The sequence below is a fragment of the Haemaphysalis longicornis genome, unplaced genomic scaffold (genome assembly GCF_048455015.1).
Source record: "Haemaphysalis longicornis isolate Haplotype H1 unplaced genomic scaffold, Haemaphysalis longicornis Haplotype H1 scaffold_2, whole genome shotgun sequence".
Lineage (NCBI taxonomy): Eukaryota > Metazoa > Arthropoda > Arachnida > Ixodida > Ixodidae > Haemaphysalis > Haemaphysalis longicornis.
In genome coordinates this window covers 127,428,336-127,448,240 of record NW_027526295.1, presented here as the reverse complement: position 1 = coordinate 127,448,240, position 19,905 = coordinate 127,428,336, and the positions used below count along the sequence as shown (strand labels likewise).

Below are 19,905 nucleotides of genomic sequence, written 5' to 3'. Positions count from 1 at the left end.
ACCTGGTGTACAGCCGGTAAAACGCTTGTCTATAACAGCGACTTCAACTTCAACCAGCTACATCCGAAAACTGCCGAAACATACTCGTTCGAAACATGTCGGAGGCAAAAGCGAAGGGCTAAGACTTCAGAATTCCCCAGTAGTTTTATTCAAATTCCGCTCCGGCGGGGCAGGATAGGGCTGAGAGTACGAACGCTGTGTTATAGACAAGCCTTTTACCGGCTGTACGTAAAGACGTGTGAACTTGAAAACCTGCGTTCGGTCTCGGCTGCACATACAGGCGACGCTTGTCAGAGAGTTGAAGGATTCACCCTTTTCGCAGACGTCAGCAAGAAAGCGGTTGTGAAACAGCGTTTCCGAGCGATCAGAATTCGATAGCACATAGAGGGGAACGTTCCAGATGCAACACTCGGCTAGCTCGTCGAGTAACTTGAAGGCGTAACGCTGCAATGTCGAATTGATTCGGCCACCCCGACTGAACAGACAGAAAGGCTCAAAGTGGAAAAACGTCTTCGGTGCGGATTACAGGAGCTCACCGACAAAGCTTCAGCCAGATCTAAAGTAGGCCACCACAGACACAATTTTGACTTTCGCGGGTGGCACGACGGGTTAGGTATAGAGGGCTATTCTGAATGGTGGTGGTAGGTTTTCTTCCATGGGGTAGTCAACATTACCGAATTTTGAAATATCTGTTAATAAAAGAGCCCGGAAAAAGGGAACGTTTGTGATATGACCTCGAACAAAGGCGGAGCAAAAATAAATTAAGCATTGCTAATAAGAAGGCCAGGCCACGAAAACAGCCAACGGAAAAAATAATTCCGTAATAAATCTTAGATTAGGATCAGTTTTATCCCATGGCAATCTCACTTTGCCTGAAATGTTCTTCTTCGGGAATATGTTCCTCATTGGGATAACTGGAACAAGAGCAACTTGTTTTGTAGTTATATAGAAAAAGCCAAAAGAGTACACATACTGCAATTGCTATCCCACGTAGTATTAGCCCTATAGGCTTCATTCTGTAATTCGAGGAAGCCAATGGTGGGACTCGACGTTCAAAATAAATAAGTAAATATATATATATATATATATATATAAATATATATATATATATATATATATATATATAGATTGATTAATTGATTGGAGGGTTTAACGCGCCGACGCAACGCAGGCGATGAGGCGCGCCGTAGTGGAGGGCTCCGGATTAATTTTGACCACCTGGGGATCTTTAACGTGCGCAAAAATCTCGTACACACGGGCGTTTTTGCTTTTCGCCTCCACCAGAAAAGCGGCCGCCGCGGCCGGGAATCGAACCCGCGACTTCGTGCTCAGCAGCGCAACGCCTTAGCCACTTAGCCACCGCGGCAGGTATATATATATATATATATATATATATATATATATATATATATATATATATATATATATATATATATATATATATATATATATATATGTCTAACAAATTATTGTTTCATTGTTGTTCGGTTCAAAGTAAAAATATAATAATAAATTTAGGTATTGTCACCATTGTCACCTACTTATTAACTGCAGTGATGCCTGAAGAGCTAACCTTCCGTAAGTACACCGGCACCGGAAAGATTTTTTTGTTGAAATTCTCCTCACTGAGTTCTCGGGCAATCAAGAAATGCGGTGACTTTCAAGGCGTAAACGTCCCACGCATCTTGTGCTCGGCCAAAATAGCACTTTTTGCTCTGTAGTGACCCCTTCCATAAGTGTGCTGCGAAAACAGCTGCTCAGATGACTGGAAAATATTGAGCCATGTATATCCATACACACTGCCCAAAAGATAATTAACTCAGGTCCGATTTCTGCACCGAAAATTGGGTAGTTTTATAGTCCGCGCTTAACGTTATGTAATCCTGTCTCGTCAAATATGAGTACCGCTGAGGTATACTGAAAAAAACATTGAAGATATCAAAAATAAAACAGCAACGCTAGTAACCATCTTGTGTTCGCTGTCTTGCAAATGGCAAATACGGGTTCTTGTACTCTTTGGTTCATTTTAAACAATATTTCTGCTGTGAAGTCAATTTATTAAGCGTAAAACGCAACTGACTCTAGCTGCAGAGAGATTTTATGCTCTTAAAAAGTTAGGCGGCATATACTGAACTCTTCAAATAATTCCAGACGCCAGGCACCCAACATCCTTACAGGTATTTGAAGTAAATTAAATATCTGAGCATTTTTAACAGCGATGCTGTTTAAGGTGCTGGTAGGGCCGGCGCTCCGGCACTGCCGTAGCTTTCTTATGTTGCATTTGGGCGGGACGAGTGCCGCTACCTGTGGGAGGCGCGATACAACTAGTACAAGCACGGCTTTGTAAAAGCATCGTGGGGTGGTTCCTTCTATCGCTTGTTACAAATGGTGCAGTTTTGACACTGCACAGAGAGCAATTAATGGTGAAATGAAAGAAGCCACAAGGCTGAGAAGCAACAATAGTAATCAGCTTCTTTATTAACTTCTCAAACACCAGACCACACAAGCCTAAGAGTCGCCCCCGAACGAGTTCAAACATTTCGGGCAAATGCTCGACCCACTAACCCCTCCGCTACTCTTTGAGCTTCACCGGAAAGCGGGGGAGAGGGGGGGCACAAGTACATTTTAGACATTTAATGACCAGGTATTCACTGCACTTTGCGGCTCAAACAACGATACCGCGCCGAAAACCTGAACGGGTCTCGAAGCATAACAACACAGTAAATTTGCCTAGTCTTTAATATTACACACGCATAAACTTAGCCGAACCAAGAATAACGCCGTTAAAGGGACAGTGAAGTGAATTTGTCAAGCTCCCGTTTTTGCTTGCACTGTGTGGACTGGCTCAAATTAGCACACTTTTCATGGTTTTTACGATTGACAAATCGGTAATTATTTTACAAAGCGCGAAAGAAGAAAAACTACCATGCGCGGTTTGCGGCGGCCTTACCAACTAAAGCTGTGACGTTAGGAGGAGCGGGCACCGTGATTGGACGATGCCCAAGGTGAGCAACCAAACAAGGTTCGTTTTCGGTTTCGGTTCTGTAAAACAAAACCATTGGCGTTGTTGGATGGGCATTCTCAATAACTCAGTTATCATCGTACCGCGCTTCTGTCATGTTGTCAGCTGTAAAAATGCATGAAGATAAGCCTCCTAGGACGGCTTGGAATCGTAGCATTCACTAGCCGAAATCTACGCAGTGCATGAACGCCCTCCGCGTACCCGCAGACGCCCAAATGTCATGCGATTTTCCCCCATATTTGGAGCTTGCCTCCCTCATGCCTGTATCGTAAAAAGCGTGTTCGCACCAGGCCAAGGGTCTGTTCATTCTGGCCTGTGCCCACTGCCTGCAAGCAGTAGGTGCTTATGGCAACAGCACGCCAATGAGAACTCGCAAGCGCGCCAGTACTAGCCTGCGCGCGTTTTGTGAACTAGTTCGTGGAGCCATGAACGTTACGGCCCAAAAAAAAGGTGAACTCAATATAGAAAACATCGGCGGAAAACGAAAAAGTTAACTTACAGAAAAAAAAAGCACGTAACCGCGGGGATTCGAACTCCTCACTTGCAAACAACTCAGCCACGGAGCGGGCTCCGCTGGCCTTGGTAACATAGGGTATATATCGTACAACCAGTTTACACTTTTATTTAGTTTTGGCATTTCAAGCAGCTTAGGTGACTATTTGTTGTATTGCGCTCGTGCAGTAAGCGTCGCCCGAGTTTCCACAATAGCTCACGTCTAGCAATTGCATTTCCTAGACCGAAAAGCGTTCGCAGATGCATAGTCGTGCTGCTGACCGCTGTGCTTGTTCGTCCAGCGCAAAAAAGTGCTTCCCGCACCCTAGTTTTACGCTGTACGGTAAAAATATCAGTTGATTTTATTTCCTTAGTACCTATATTGACTTCACTGACTCTTCTCCCGCCTTCAAGAGGCCTTGTATTTTCCTACTGGCGTACCAGTCAGCGAAGCGTCGCATGTGCGCTTGTGCAGCGCTTGTGCAGCGCTTGTGTGAAGCGACCTTGACTTAGAGCTAGATACAGTGTACAAGATAACCAAATAAAGAAAGGCAGATTCTACCATTCACAAACGTGTCCTCGCTTCGTTTGAACTGAGCGAACGAATTGCGACGACCCGTCGGCGGCCGGCGGACGAAACGCTGGGCCGACTGACTGTGTGAAGGCAGGGGAGCCCTGCAGTAGCGCAGCCAATTGCGAGCTCGGCTCCTCTCGACGTCACACGAAAACGCCACAGAAAATGGGCGAGCGTAAAGAGAGGAGGACAGCATTTTCGAATTTTCCTACTAAATAAAATCCCGTAAACGCGCCCAGGGTGGTCGAAACATGGTCTGGGGACTCCGGACTACAATTTGCGCAAGTAATCCCGCAATGTTTACATATGACTTCAGTGTCCCTTTAAAGCAAACAGCCTTGCTGTTTGCCCAGTATTTGCATTACTAGTGCGAACCTGCCCCCATGTTGTTCCTTAAATTGCGTGGTTTATTACACGCGCTACAATAATGCGGTCAATACCTTTACCGCGGCTTCGGCTGCGTAATTGTAGTCTCAAACATACTGCCTACTTGGGTTACAGCAATTGCCCGGTGCGTTCTATCTGCCGTTACCGCACATGGGCAGGTCAGCCTCGGATTCGACACAATTTTATTATTGAGAAACTCAACGCGAGGAATAGAAACACGCTTTTTGAGCGTAAGGAAGAGAAAAGGTTAACTCATTGCAGGCTTGCTTGCCTTTCGTTGGGTTAATAAAAAATTACAAGCGTTAATAACTTTATTATTTGTTTGTTCTAATTAGTTTGGCCGCATTTGAGCGATAAGATGTGCGCGTGAGCATCAGTCTGCTCGGATTGCCGAACTGCGATACCGTGAGGCTGTTAACCCCATCAATGAAAATACCTTGCGTTGTTTGCTTTTTGGTGGCTAAAGTACTTTTGTACTATATTCCTCATTTATCTCCGTCTTTTTGTGTCTTTACTTTACATTACCCCAATGGGAGATAACCTAAAAAATTCAATACAGCGTTAGGGGCTTTCTCAGTGGCTCACGAGCTTTTCGATGAGCTTTGAATATCTGCTATGAACCAGGGCTATATTTTTTGTAGCTCTATACATTTGAAAGCACTGGTTTACGTGTAGCCGATATGCTAGCTTTGTATTTTCTTTAACGTTTCGATACTTGTTTTATTACTTGTTTGTGCAACAAGTGAACAAGGTACCCTTAGCGCAGCAACGGACACTGAACGCGGAATCTCTTTTTGGGACTTGCTGAAAACGGATACTTTAAGGCTTCCAAAAAAAAAATGATGATTGTTTTTTTAATTTGACGAACTTGCCTTCAAGGAACCCAAAAGGCCCTCCACAAACTAAAAGACTGATAGCGGAATTGTAACCCTCAAGCCCGAGCGGTGCCACGTGCGAGAAAAAGGGAGGAGCACAAACAAAAATTCCAATGGACGGCTTGGCCACGTTGTCTATGCTAACATTCTTTGATTCATATCACTGTGTTTTGGTTATATTGCCCACATTGTAGATTGTTTGTTGTCATACCACCCTCGAAGTAATTCAAGCAATGACCCATCCGTAAACGTCCTAAAATGATTACTTACGTAATGGGAGGGGTGGACGTAGATAGCGTTCGATCAGTGGACATAGGAGACATTCCCGTATTTGTCTCAGCCGTAAACACGCAATAACGCTTGATGCTTCTCTCCCTTTCCAAATGCCACCCGTGACCTTTTATTGACGCGTAAAAGAATTGACAATAGAGGAAAGTTATACTATAACCATAAGGAAGAACAGCAGCTGTAGTGTCAAAAATAAATTTGTTGGGTTGGGCTGTACTCGTCGGGAACGCATTCGCCTTAATGAGAATTAAATATAGGTATCGGTAGATGTACTATGAAGTTCTCCTCAGCAACGCTTGCAAGCTGGATGGTGGTGCCGTTCAAACGCGTATACAGCTGCAGTTGTCACATACAATTTTCAGTGTCATTTCCTTACCTTCGGAAATGTACTGAAACAAGCTGGATCATTTTTTTACAGTTCGGGACCCCCAAAATTATAGTGCGCATGCATTTATGGAACGGCTATGCGAATTGTCGTCGGTTGGCATTTTCTATAGCTATAAACACCTTACACGGATGAGCGTAGTTGATCTATGTGCTGAGCAAAGCGATGTGGTCTGATAGGCCCACTTCGGTTCAAGTTGTTGTGGCTGGCACGAATAACAATTGTACTATCACGCACGGGTGGGAACTATATGAATTCAGGTATGCTCATAGTTTTTGCTCAAGCTGCGAAACGGATGTTTACGATGTGGGTTTTGACCTGGTGCTGGCAGACTGCTGCTGCCCAGCTGGCCTTATTGTCGGTGATATGGCCCTCGCCTGTACGGTGACACTCTCCGCTAAACGCCCTTGCCTGAGATTCATAGCGTACTCATTGTCTGGGGCCATACTGTTTAACGCAAAAAGTTACAGGAGTTCTATGTGGCTGCGGACCTAGCTTTATATTTGAGCTACCAGACGAAAATTGAATTTAGTGTTTGGGCTTGCGGCTATTTCGAATATAAAACCGTGAGTGTCGGTCCTGCTTCCTGCGCCAAAGAAACCCATACTGAACTTAACTTCCGGGCATTCAAAGATTGTTCAAATGGGGATTGGTGTTTCCTTTATTACGGTCAGCCCTCAGAAAATTATGCTTGGATAAAATTTAACTGGCTTTGCAAGCCAGACTGGCTAAACAGGGTGGATTCGAACTGTCGGTCATTTGCAGGATATTACACAAGTTAATAAACTGGGCGAAGTCAGACTGGGGCAAAGGAGTAAAGAACAATGGATGGTATGAGAACCTGCCGCTGTTCTCTTTGTACAATACGCGGTGAATATAACGCGAACACGAAAATATGAATCAAAACACGCAAATAGCTCAATTTCTTTTCATACAAGTCAAAATGACGCGTGGCTTGGTTACAAAAACAAAGTATAAAAGTGCAGCCAACAGACGAAACGATCCTGGCCGGCCACTAATCGAGAGCTTTCAGGAGCAAGTCAGGAAATCCATGAATGGTGCGACAGCGGGGTCTCCGACGAAGGGAGAGAGAAATAGAGAGAAATCAGTTTATTTTCCAAGCAAAGTTGAGTAGGAACGCGTGGTGGCGGCCGGCCGAAGGCTGCCGGCGGCAGTGGCGGCTCGGTCACCCAGATGTAGCTGCGCCCCGGTTGCGAGCAGCCGAGCGCGTCCTCCCACTGCTCGACGCTGGAGATGGGGTGGAATGGGCTAAGAGGGCAGGCCCACATGCCGTAGATTTTTGCGTCCAGGGAGTCACAGAGGGGACAGTTTGGCGCAGGAAACTCAGAGGAGTAGGTGTTGCGGACGAGGGATCGACGGGCGAGGGAGTTGGTCTGAATGAGTCGCCATAGGCGCTTCTGAGCGTTGGTGAGGATTGTGTGGCCAGTGGGAAAACGGCGGCGAAAGAGGCTATAATGCTTCGTGGCTTCTTGAGCGCTGACGATGGCGTGCCGACCGAGCACTGCGTTAGAGAGCAGGAGCGAGCCCAGCACGGCTGCTTAGTTCTCGTGCTGCTTTGTGGGCCGCCTCGTTGCCTAACACCCCAGTGGGGGCCGCGGTCCAGACGGTGTCGAGTGGTTGAGTATGGGGACTTAATAGCCAAAACGCTGCCACGAATGCAGATTTGAATGGCCGTCCTCAAATAAGTGATTATAATGTATGGTGGCAGCCTGGTGATGCGGGCCAGGGCTATTGCCGCCTCTTCCGTCGTCGCGGGGTAAGATGTCCGTGCGGTGAGGAAAGTGATCGGGGGAGAGCCTGCCAGCTCTCCTGTTCCTCCAGCCTTTCACCATTGGTACAAGCTGGGAAAATTTAGTTGTTAACTTATGTGGCAGAAGAGTGTCGCCAGCGCTTTGTCAGGTAACCATTTGTATTTTCATTACGAAGGTAGAACGACCAAGTAAAATGGTGTTTTCACTGAATAAAAACTGCTATGAGCATCAAATTTTGTTCAGGCATATGTTGAGTCTAATTTATTTATTACGTCCTGCGCATTTATATTTCCGTAAAAAAATATTGGTGTATTACAAAACTTGCACAAATACCCTCGGTACAAAACCCATACAAAACACATACAAAACCCTTCGGGAAATTCAAAACAATACGCCTGCGGAGAGTTCGAAAATAAAGTATAGCAGATATGGCTAAAATAAATGTAACTGCGATGGACATGTACGAAGTGAAAAACGGACATACAAGAAACATCTGAACAACGTGAGCAAAATATGTCTCAATACCATCCACAAATGAAGCAGCAGCAACATCGAGAGTACGTCTTTAGCAAATTTGAAAGAACGTGCAACATTAAGGTACCAGCAACCTTATCTCAACATCCAAAAATTATCATAAAAATATTGCATGTTGTATGAATATCTAATCGAGATACGGCTGCGACATAGACGTTCGGATCTTTTTGGGACGTCTCAGAGATGTTAGTGGTTTGACAACAGTCCGCGAAAGCTCTGCACTCATTGAAGAAATATACATATAAAGTACTTGCCAAGGCGCAAGCCAACAGGAAATAAACCAATTAGAAACGAAAACGACCTAATAGAGGCGGAAGATGCAGAAATCAATTCTGATGCAGATTTATTCCTCCATGGCTCCCCTCTCCCCTCTTCTAGAGGAAAGCCGGAAAAAAAACTCAACAGACGGACAATAAAAGAGAAGATCAGAAGCAAATCAGCCGCTATCTCATTAAACGCTTTGACTCAGCCAGCGAAAAGATTTAGGCTAAGATTGCGGATATTTCGGCTAGCAACCAGAAATATGGTCATTATGAGCACGAGGATCACAAACTTCTTGCAGTCAAGTGTAACAATTCCAGCCTCCCAGGCCACAATCCCATCGCCGGGGAGCACAAATAGATGGTATTCACATACAACCTTAGTGGGTGATTTCTCCACTTCTCAACAGTGAAAACCGCCATATAAGTGGCTGCCGTATCTGCGCATGCGCCTGAATCTCGCAAAAAAAAAAAGCTGGGCCTTTGACCGTCGCCTGCGCTATTAATACAAGGTTTGCGGCCATGACGCCAACAGATATGAATAATCGTAGTGACATTGTTTGGTGATGCTCTACTTACCTTTGTGAACTCTGCATCAGCACCGTAGCCATGGGTGCAAAAGAAAGCTGCATGGCGCGCGAAATGCCTACTCTACAGCGCAGTTGCCTGCGAACACGGATATCGACGCAGGTGCGCCCGCACCTTGCACACGCAGAGTCGTTCAGTACAAAAGCCAAATAATGTTTCCGAAGAAACTGTGACCGTTCACCCATACGCCGATGGAGATACAACGATAGCTACGCAGTGAGTGCATTGTTAGCTGGGAGACTAGCCACATATCTCGACAAGTGGCCGAGTGTATTTTGTCGCTGTAGCAACGGGGGCGTGGAGGGGCTGGCACGGTGGCGCACGCACATGGTTGCCGGCATGCGCGCCACGCCAGTGAACACAACCTATAGAAGCGAAACCAGGCACTTTCATACGGGCGCTATGCCGGAACGGTTCATCCAGGAAGTAAACTGGCTGACGAGCTTGAGATGGAGCAAACAGAAAAAAAAACATAACCCGCAGATATACATTGCAAAACGGAGGCAGTAAAGAAACCCGACATTTTTCACTACAAGAAACGGGTGGAATTGGAAAGCTTGCGGGAAGTGCCACTTACACCCAACCAGCGCTAACCCGAAATTCTCCTATAGCAACGTTACTTAAACCAACCATTACAAGGAGTCCAGCACGACACCGGCTTCGAAACAGCGGATCACGCCATTCTCGAGATTATCGGACGTGAGCACAAGGGAATCACATACGCCATTCTCGTGCTAGCGAATACAGCTACCTATGGCCCCGACCAAATTTCGCCACTTTTCAAAGCCAGGCCGAACCTCTTAAAGATGAACGCCTTATAAATATTGGTGACTTCAGTGCCCCGCCCGATTCTATGCCCCGCTCGCAGGCTATGATGCGTAAATTCACCAACAGAAATCTTTGCAAAGGCATACATCAAATAGACGTGACTGCCATCCGGTATATCACCTACTCTGATCGAATAGGAAATAGTATATCCAGAGACGCTAAGCCATACCTCTCTCTAACCGAATTTGTCACAAACACTCAAGGAATGAACCTAGAAAAAGACAAGCTATGATCATTCTATGGCGGCAACCTTACCCACCACCACCGTAAGAAAAGAAAAAGCAAAAACTACCACAATCGCAGATCTGGGTAGATTTCAGCACCTCTATAAAAGCGCAAAGGGCACCGTCAATGAAACAATGAACATCGATAGCTAAGTGCGCAAATTATTGACGGCGTCAACATACATAGCCCCACAGAAGTTTTGCAGAGAACAAGAACAACAGGATGTGGATTTGAAACTTGCGCACCTGTAGCTGCAAAGAACAGGCGACAACAAAGGCTGTAACCGCTCAAACACCTGAGAAGACCCTACAGAATTCCGAAGCTCAGCAACGATTTCTAAGACAATATCGGAAATCTTCCCAAGCAGTTTTGGAACTCACTCTTCGAAGGATGCAATCGACACCTTTTTAGCGACAGCGTAGCTACACTCAGTATCTGTCCTATTTTTTGTTCTCGGAAATATAACGGTTGCAGTAGCTAACCTAAAATATTTCCACCGCAGGTTGAAGCTAGAAGATCCTGCACCCAACGACAGTTAGAGGTCTAATGTAAAAGCGTCTGGGATGTTTTCGGTCACTCTGGGATATTTCCGGTGACTCGAGACATATTTTGATTCCATTATTCTCCTGGAAAAGTGACGCTAAGCAAACAAACACGACGTATATGTTTGTTCAATCAAAATACCCCTTGCATGGTTTGAAGGCAAACGCGGGCAATAATCAGGTACCGCGTCTATTTCATCATGTTGGAGTTACTTTCGTTCTTTCTGCTAGTATGTCTTTTGTTGGTAATTGCCCCGACAGGCAGACGGCTTGGAAGTTACGCGCCAGCTTCTTCACAGTGACCGCTCTCCTCAACGCACGCCTGCAATATAAAGTCGACTTCGCGATCACCTCTGATGGGGCACCCATCACAATAATTATTTTTGTATTCTGGCACTAGGCCGGTTCAGCGCATGTGCTCTGCGCACAAGGCTGCTGTTGTGGCAACCTACTTAACAAGGTTCTCGATAGAAGTCAGAAGTGCTAGAAGGAGACCTGGGTACCTGGCCACGAGGGCACTCAAGGAAATGCGGGAGCACCAAGCGTTAAACCACAGCCTGCCTGAAAGCGCAGTGCCGCACTCAAGGGCACGTGTGTCGCAGCCAGTTAATCAAGGACATATAGATACCCCTGACGGCCTGTCAAAACAGACAAGCACCAAACACCAAACAAACCATTCACGCCCCGGCAATTCGCTGTACAAAAGCAGATTAGGAATTATTTGCTACCAACTTTACCAGTAACACAACGATTACGGCATCGACCAGAGACCCTGAATGTGCAAACTGCCGGGACTACTCCACCATTTATCGCACAATTTGGACGTGCACACAGAACCAATCCCGAACTTAACACATTTTTAATATAACACGACTTCATGGTAAAGGAGTCCGGCCGGGTCGAGTGCGGAAGCGGAAATAGCACTGATCTAAGGCGGTGATTGCCATGTCGACTATACCGGGAGCTCTAGACTCAGTGTTCCTTGTGGAAATGAAGTTATCTTCGTGTTATTACATTCAGTTTAAATGGGAACTGCATTTACGGCAAAATAGGTTGTCCTGTGCATGCTGAGCGCAGTGCAAGAATTTTCAGGATATTTTTAAACGGCTTAGTACTGAGTATATCTAATCCCCTAAAGTCTGTCCGCCAAATTATGATTATTCCTCCGATTTTCGTGTTCTTCTTTGGTTCGCGTTTTCAAGTAGCCTTTTGAACTTTCTGGTTGCGGAATCTTCTGGGCATCGCCTGCCTTTCGGCTTGTGCCTCTGGGATTCCGTTCGTAAGTCCCTGACCATTTTCTTGTTTTCTGGCACTGTTTTTTGACTTTGTTGAAGTTTAGGCGCAAACCTAAGCAGGGATAACAACGGAGCACGATGCTCAATGCCAGCTCAATGCCAATGAGCCTCCATGCCAGCTTAAGACCATACGGTTATCTTAAGAACGGCCCATGAAATCGCACTCAGGAGAATTACCTTTGGAAGAATGGCTTAACGCGCAAAAATTCAGTAAACTGCAACGACTGCGAAACATGACACCGGACATAAGCAACCTTGACAACCTAGGATACGACACCAGCCAAGGAGAGAAGCACTGATGAGCAACTTAAGCCTGACATACACGGTAAAATCTGCCCAGCTCCACTATCCCTTAACGTGCGTACAGACTTTCAAAATGAAATTAAGGCCACCGTGAGGGAGATCGACAAGCCTGATATGCAAATAGAACTTTACTACACGAACGGCAGCCAGCAAGATGGGACCGGAGTTACCGTTGTATTCTGAAACCGTACTCTCATCAAAGCTGGTATAGAACATCACCTCAACGCAACTGCCGATGTGGAGACAAGGTTAATCGTGCGTTCTAGAGAACACTCTTGCAAGTAAGTCTGTGCCAGACACCGGTAGAGTCTACGTTTACACAGACTCACCGCCGCATGCCCTTTACTTCCCCCAGCCGAGTTCCTGATTTAGTACGCACCTAAATTTCAAAAATGTATGTTCACCAACTGGCATCTATACTTATTTTCTTCTTCTACAGCACCCCCTCACCTACACAGCTATGCATCCGTCCTGGGTTCGGAGTTTGTGTCCGAAAGGAGCGCATCTCCACCTGATCCGGCACGGCTGCGCCCAGCACCGCGCTCCTGTCTCTCAACATTCGTGTGCACCCGCCTCACAGTTTTCGTGTGAGGAACACTTAAACCCTGACATCCGCAGCCCCGAATTTGAATTCTAGAAAAGGGTCGCCGATTGAGTCGAGACAATGCAGGAAGCCTATCCCGAGCGACGCCTGCCTTCCTTGACGCTTGTCGTATTATTTTCTAAAATAACCATTTTTCATAGTGCTATGAAAGAATTCATGTGACTGCTTCGTTTACACTACTTAGTGTGGCAACAAGAGGTGAGTTCGTAGAGTTCAAAAGCCTCACCCAGAAACCAATGATTTTTCGTTTTTTACCCGCCTCCGTTTAGCAAAAGCATGAGAAACACACATTTCTGCAGAGAAACACACTTTTAGTATAAAATGTTTCTGTATAACGAATTTAAATTTGAGAGACGGGTCGTGACAAGTACGTACTATGTGAAACACGCTGAAAGAGAGGTTGTAGAGGATAGGGTATTTAATTCTAAGACAGAGAGGGGCGGCACAGATGGCATTCTTTGTTATGAAGCGAATGAGGTATTTTTATAACTATAAAAATTGGGTTTGGAATGAAGCAAACAAAAGCTAAGTGTAATAAAAAACAGTTTAGTGAAGTAGCAAAATAACGCAAATATCACCATAGCAAATGTCACCCTAGAGTTTTGTTTCGAAGTTTAGCTTTTTTAATTCCAGCAAAATAGTGTTAAACATCGTCTGTCAAGTTTGCTGTGGACGCCGTTGGGTGTTAATTCACGTTTTTCGTTTAAGTCATTGGCAATGATCTAGCCACCTGTTATAAGCACCGCTCAAATAATCCCAAAGGCATGTCATCTCAGATGTCACGCCACCTACGTCATGCCCTACTCCTTTTCGGTGGCTTACAACAGTAAAAATATCCTAAAACCATCACATTTTGCTGTAAAATTCCGCAGATTTTGTATTTTTTCCAAAATCAAAGCTCTTCGTTAATCTCAGAAAGACCGTCAGTGCATCACGGATCTTTACTGTGAAAAGAAAGTGGAACAAAGTTTTTGCAATCCCTGTTATGGCAGCATTGTTTCTAGAAAAAAGGCGGGGAACTCACAACTAATCCAGATGCTTGAAAAGGTGCTGTACTACTTAAACGAGTAAGATTCTTAGCAATGTTCACAGCAAAGTTTTCCGCCTGTTTAGTAGTCGCTACGCCACTTCTTGGTCAAGGAACCTACTAGTGTAAATTGTGGGGCCGTGGGCTATCTCATTATTTAAAAGTTGTGTGGATACCAAAACGTACACTAGTTTTTCCCTGTGAACGTAAGCCACTTTAGCCTCCGTCAGCCTTCTTGTTACCGTTAGCTGCCTTTATTTAGCTCAATTTGCTAACACTTGGTTTGGTTTGTGTGGAAGCTTGAATTCAATAGCATAGACGTGCGCCTATCCAAAGGGAGTGTCTTAGAAACAAGATCGCATGTTTACTGTATTTGAAAATAAATCTACGTTAAAAATTATTAACTAGTTCCTCAAATTGATAACGAAGAATTCAAGATTAGCTGTAGCGCGGCGGCAGCACCATTACGTAACTTTCAAGTATTTGACCATTTCTAAGTTACACCGAAGTACCCTTTTACTGATCTCACGTAACGAACTGATATTGGAACAGAAATGCAATTCTTCCTCTTGCTTTTTTTTGTTGTTTAGTGGGCGGTTTAACCAGGCATGTTTCTTTAGAACTTTTATCAGTCGGTGCTCGAAACATAGCGCTTGTTGCACACACTCTAGAGTGTTCTTTTGTGCTCGTTGCGTTTTGTATGGGGACAGCCGTGGGTACGATGCGACGAAGTGGGTACCATGGGGGACAGGAAAACGTTCATTTGCTACGCAGTGCTGTAGGAATAAGGGCTGAGGAGGCACTTCGTTGTCCCGAAATATGTTGTCGCAATTTCTTCTATACCTTGCTAGCGGCTTGTTTAATGAACTTATAATATAAATGGTTTTGACGAACAATTTGTTAGTGTCCATACCATCTTGAAAAGGTGCCGTGTATGTTCTAGGGCACCAGATTCGCCAATTTGGAATATGTTACTACGCACTGCGAAGGTTGCTAGAAGACCATATGCACTTAGTGCGTATGTAGCTTACACGGATTGGGAAGGTGACAATTATACAATACTGACCACGCTGAGAACGCGCTACAATCTCGGACAGCTAGCTGCTCCTCGACAATCGCTGCGGCTGCGTCCCTCGGTGTCTACACGACAGCAGTCATTTGGGACGCCTCTATCCTCTCCTAATAAACACCTTTCAACATGCAGGTGCCAGCGCAATGGCTTCACTAAACCAAATCCTACGAACAAGCCTGGACAGTTTGATCTGGGTAGAAGGCTGCAGTACCATTGTTAGCTTTGATATTCTCACCCTGTAATCAATTTCTGTACCCGAGCGTGTGTGATTGCTTTCGTATTGTTGTTTTCTAATATTCGTTGCTGACCGCCTCGGCATTCTCTGAACTGGTACCATGCGCCGGCCTGATGCATACTACCTGCTGCCGCGTCATCGCGTGCACCTGCCTGTTTTCTTTCTTTTCATGACTTGTTTAACCTTGTCCTTTTTTTCCCCCTGCTCTTTGTATACCAATGTACACTCATTTCCTGTCGAAACTGCCTGTCCTACTGCTTTTGGGCGCGACCCTTGCCTCCCACCAACACAAGCCAAGTGACTCATGTTTCAATGACCTTACCCTGATTCTTATAACGGGTGTGTATGGGCAGATGTTCACCCTCTGTGTGCATGGGCATATCTTCTTTGGACTTTCTTCGTTCCGCGTGACAATTTTTTTTGGCCTTGTCAAACACGTGCAATGGCATATCTTGTTTTGACCCCTCTTTAACCCCTGTTTCCATGGGGGAGGGGGGAATTACCTTGTTAATTTTTTCTGTTTGGTTCTCTTTCTTTCATATGTGCGTACCGCGTGACTGTGTGTTCTTATTATCCTTTTTATAATTTTTTTCCGCTCCCTCTGCATTCGTTTACTACCCACCAATCATTATCCAATTGTACGAACTCTCCCTTCTCTTACCTTGCCCTCGCTCTTGCTACATTTTCTGTATATATATAACTCTGAAACGAACTTATTCTGTACTCTGAAGAAAGGAAGTCCTCTTCGTGAAACGTCAGTAAACTTATTTCTATTTTTTACGTCTTTCTCGTGTGTCTCTGTCTGTACTAACCTAATTTTTTCGCGCTCTGTGTGAGTTTTTATCTTTTCAGACTATATATATATATATATATATATATATATATATATATATATATATATATATATATATATATATATATATATATATATATATATATATATATTTATATATATATAGGTATATATATATATGATATATATATATGATTCCTGAGGAAGACCTGTCTCAGGTCGAAACGTTGGAAATAAAGTCTCCGAAGAGCGTACTTCTACTTTGTGAGTATTCGTGCAGCAACTAAGGACTCTACTTCACGACTATATATATATATATATATATATATATATATATATATATATATATATATATATATATATATATATATATATATACAACGACGGGTAGTGTCAGTTTCTGTGTACTTCACAACCGGAGGCTTAGCTAGCCACATGGGCTAGCTGTCGGGCTGTGCAAACTAGTACGCATATCTATGGATATATTTCCAGAATCCCCGCATGTACAACAGCGAGAGAAAATTTGCAGGCTTTTTGTGACGCCGTCTGTTTACGCCTGGAAGACGGCCAGCTTAAGTAGTGTGCCAGAAGCAGGAACCAACAGCCAGCCTTAGATTAGGTAAGGTGTTCCTAAGGAATGGTGATGTAACTGGACTGGTGATGTAACCAGAACGCCTTCCCCACCAACTCACCTGTTAAGTAAAGTTTTTCCACCTCCTCCTCTTGCCCTCTACCTTCTCCACTGCCTCCTCCTATGCTGCCCCATAAAGCTCTACTGCTTCTAAGATCCAGTCGTGAACCCTCTGGCGAAGAGCTTGAAATCTGTGCTACACTAAAACTTTCATTGGACGGTTGACTACTTTTTTACAAGTGCGCTAGGTATAAAGACAATGCGGCACACGATAAATAATCCGTCTGAATGAATCCGGAAGTGGTTTAAGAGGCATTGTCGTATCGAAAAATATAGCAAGAACAGATTTCCTTCTAAATGTTGCCAAATTTTTACCACTTAATAATTTGCCGCACGTTAAAGCCAATAAAACATCATGCTTCTTAATTTCTGGTAGTCAACCGGAGAAAAGAAATCATAAAAAAATCTCAAGGGCTATTAGCAAAACTTTTAAAAACGCGAACAAAGGAAGCAGGAGGGAAATGTGGTCATAATTTTACAACGCGCTGTAAAAAGTTGCCGGCACGTCACAGAATCCAGCATTTTTCTGTTTTACTACATCGCAAGTAACAAAGAGGCTGTTGTCCTCCCTGTTCGTTTTTTGATGATCACGCAGTGTTCAAATATCAACACAGAAATGGTTCAACCCAGTGCTCATCAAAACAACACCATGACGCGCCAAACATCCCATTTTCAATCCTTGAAAAATGCTGAAGAAATGAGACGCCTCGAGCGGGACAGGACGTCTTTAATATGCCGCGTGCTGCTCAGTCGCGCTGCGAGGAAAAGAATTGAAGCGCTCTGACCAATAGCACTTAAAAACTGACTCCGTAACTAGTTTTGAAATATCGATCATTTTGCAACGCTCACGACTCACCGCATAATTAAAAAAATTACGATGTAATCAATTACGACGGTTCGTCTACGCGGGTAGCGGCGCTTCGAAGCAGCTTCCACGGGCGGCCGCCGCTGCGGTTATTCCACCGATGACCACCGACAGGGCCGACGCTGTGGCGGAAAGGAAACTATCGCCGTCAGCGACGGAGAAGCGCATTCGGCTGGCGGTGCCTTGTTTCCATCGGGCGGCCGTGCACATACTAACAATTCAGAGGGAACGACATTTTTTTTTATTTCGAAGTACGTCCTGGAGTGAGTTCGAAGTTGGTTAGCGTTGCTGGGGTGCCACTACTTAATTTTCATCTGTGTACAATGCCATTCCAGAAAGGTAGTTCCACGATTCTTTTTAGGTTATCCGTCCGTCATCAACAGGAGGGCGAAATTTGCTAACATTACCTTGCATAATAACTCCTAGGAAACGCAGGCAGCACTTGTCACCTACGTGCTAACGACGTCAAGGAATATATCCAGCTCAGGCACAGGATTTGAGGTGATCACACAAGAATAGGTATCGCTGTCTTCGTATTGCACGTCCTTGATGACAAGCTTGTGAATGCCTTCATCATCATGGATAACTGAGTACCGCTGGGAAGGGGCAATTATAATAGAGCCGATCGAAATCACTTGCTGTCCTTTAAATCGTCTCCACAAGACCTGGAAGAAACAAGACACCCCAACCAGAGGAGAACAATATTTCGACTATGAAGTATGTTTGTGCTTAAAGAACTAATTGGGTAAACAGAAGTGCAACGCACAAGGACAAAAACGTGCATCTACTGGACTGGAAAGTATACCTCGTCATGTGCTTAACATGGCCACGGTCATAAACGCAATTTTTTCCGCGGCTTCATTGCTAAAACTAATAACCAATTTGAGGGACACTGCAGTGTCCGTGCTTAAGGTTGCCACGACCATAAATCCACACGCACACGGTTCCAGAAAAGCAAGCGAAGTATTTTAATTTTTACAAAAAAAAGCCATCAAAATGAACTTTTCATGTCAATTGAACTAGTGTACGGTGTCTTATATGTTTCCTTATGATGGTACGTTGAGATGTATTAAACATACTTTTTCAGGTACGGCTTCTTTCTGGTACTGTGTGTGATATGTCGATTTCTCAGCACGGCGCCGAGGAAGGCACTTAGAATTTCTGCAGTATCCCGTTGTTTAAAAAAAGAATTGGTTCCGTCTATTCGCCAGCAGTGTGATTCCGGCTGTGCTGCAAGAATGTAGCTGTGGCTCCCCAGTCCTACTATGTTATCCGTCTAAGCCCATCGGTGTGGAATATTAGCTTGAATAGGGTGCGCATGAGGACTACGTCCCGACGCGACCTGAGTCTACTTACGTCGCCTCATGTAGGGGGCGCGATTAAAATATAATTGCACTTCGTTAACATTGGTAGATTATAGTGCTACGGTCTACACATACCACTCGAGTACAAGCACTGGTAGCAGGAGATACCTTGTTGTTTAGGTGTTATCAGGGAAGTTGCACTTCCAATTAAAGTAAAGGTTCTTCAAAACATTTTATATGCAAACGTTTACTTGCTCTCAGCCAGAAAGACAATGCGGAGCATTGCAGGGATGTAAACGATGTTTTACAGTGACTCTGTTTAAAATATAAATTAGTTTTTTCTCCCTTTAACATCTTTGTCACAAGCGAGGTTAAGATGTTCATTCCTGTCTGCACAGTGACTTGTGGCTTTTGCAAAGTTGCATACAATGAGAGAGGCATTTATTTTAATCATTGCAAGGCTTGTTCAAGAGAGAGGATAAAGATTGCGATCATTCCTACATTCTTGAAAGGTATATAAGTGGGACGAGTGACATTTTGGGTGTTGTTTTATTATGGTACAAATGGACAGCGTGAACAAGAATCAAATATCACGCCGATTTGAAGAGCGGAAACAAGGCGTCCGTTGATGCATATTTAGTGTGCTGTGATTACAACAGGGAAGGAAGATTTTCACGGTGCTTTCAGGGCCTTTTGTTGTAGGCATACCTAGTTCTCTAATAATGCGAAAGCATAGCTTAACGATGGAGGTTGAAAATCCTGCGCACTTCGGAATGCGACACAAGCAGAGAACCGACGTACTTCCAAAGCCCGACGATTATATCTCTGTAAAGGTGGCTATAACGAATGGGGTATGGCCATCGACTAACAAACATGTATTAGAGACATGTACTTGGACCTCCAATAATTAAATTTATGCGTGGTAATTGCAGAACAAGAAGCTA

General features: G+C 44.5%; 1 protein-coding gene across 1 annotated transcript in view; it reads right to left on the bottom strand.

Annotated features, from left to right (window-relative positions):
* Nucleotides 1–17,875: 17,875 nt before the first annotated feature.
* The window catches only part of LOC144169203 (striated muscle preferentially expressed protein kinase-like), a 290,267-nt gene continuing 288,237 nt past the window's right edge, over nt 17,876–19,905 (bottom strand). Inside the window, exon 10 of the mRNA XM_077698245.1 lies at nt 17,876–18,322. Coding sequence (XP_077554371.1) covers nt 18,107–18,322 — 216 coding nt within the window. The 3' untranslated portion in view covers nt 17,876–18,106. The remainder of the gene's footprint in view (nt 18,323–19,905) is intronic.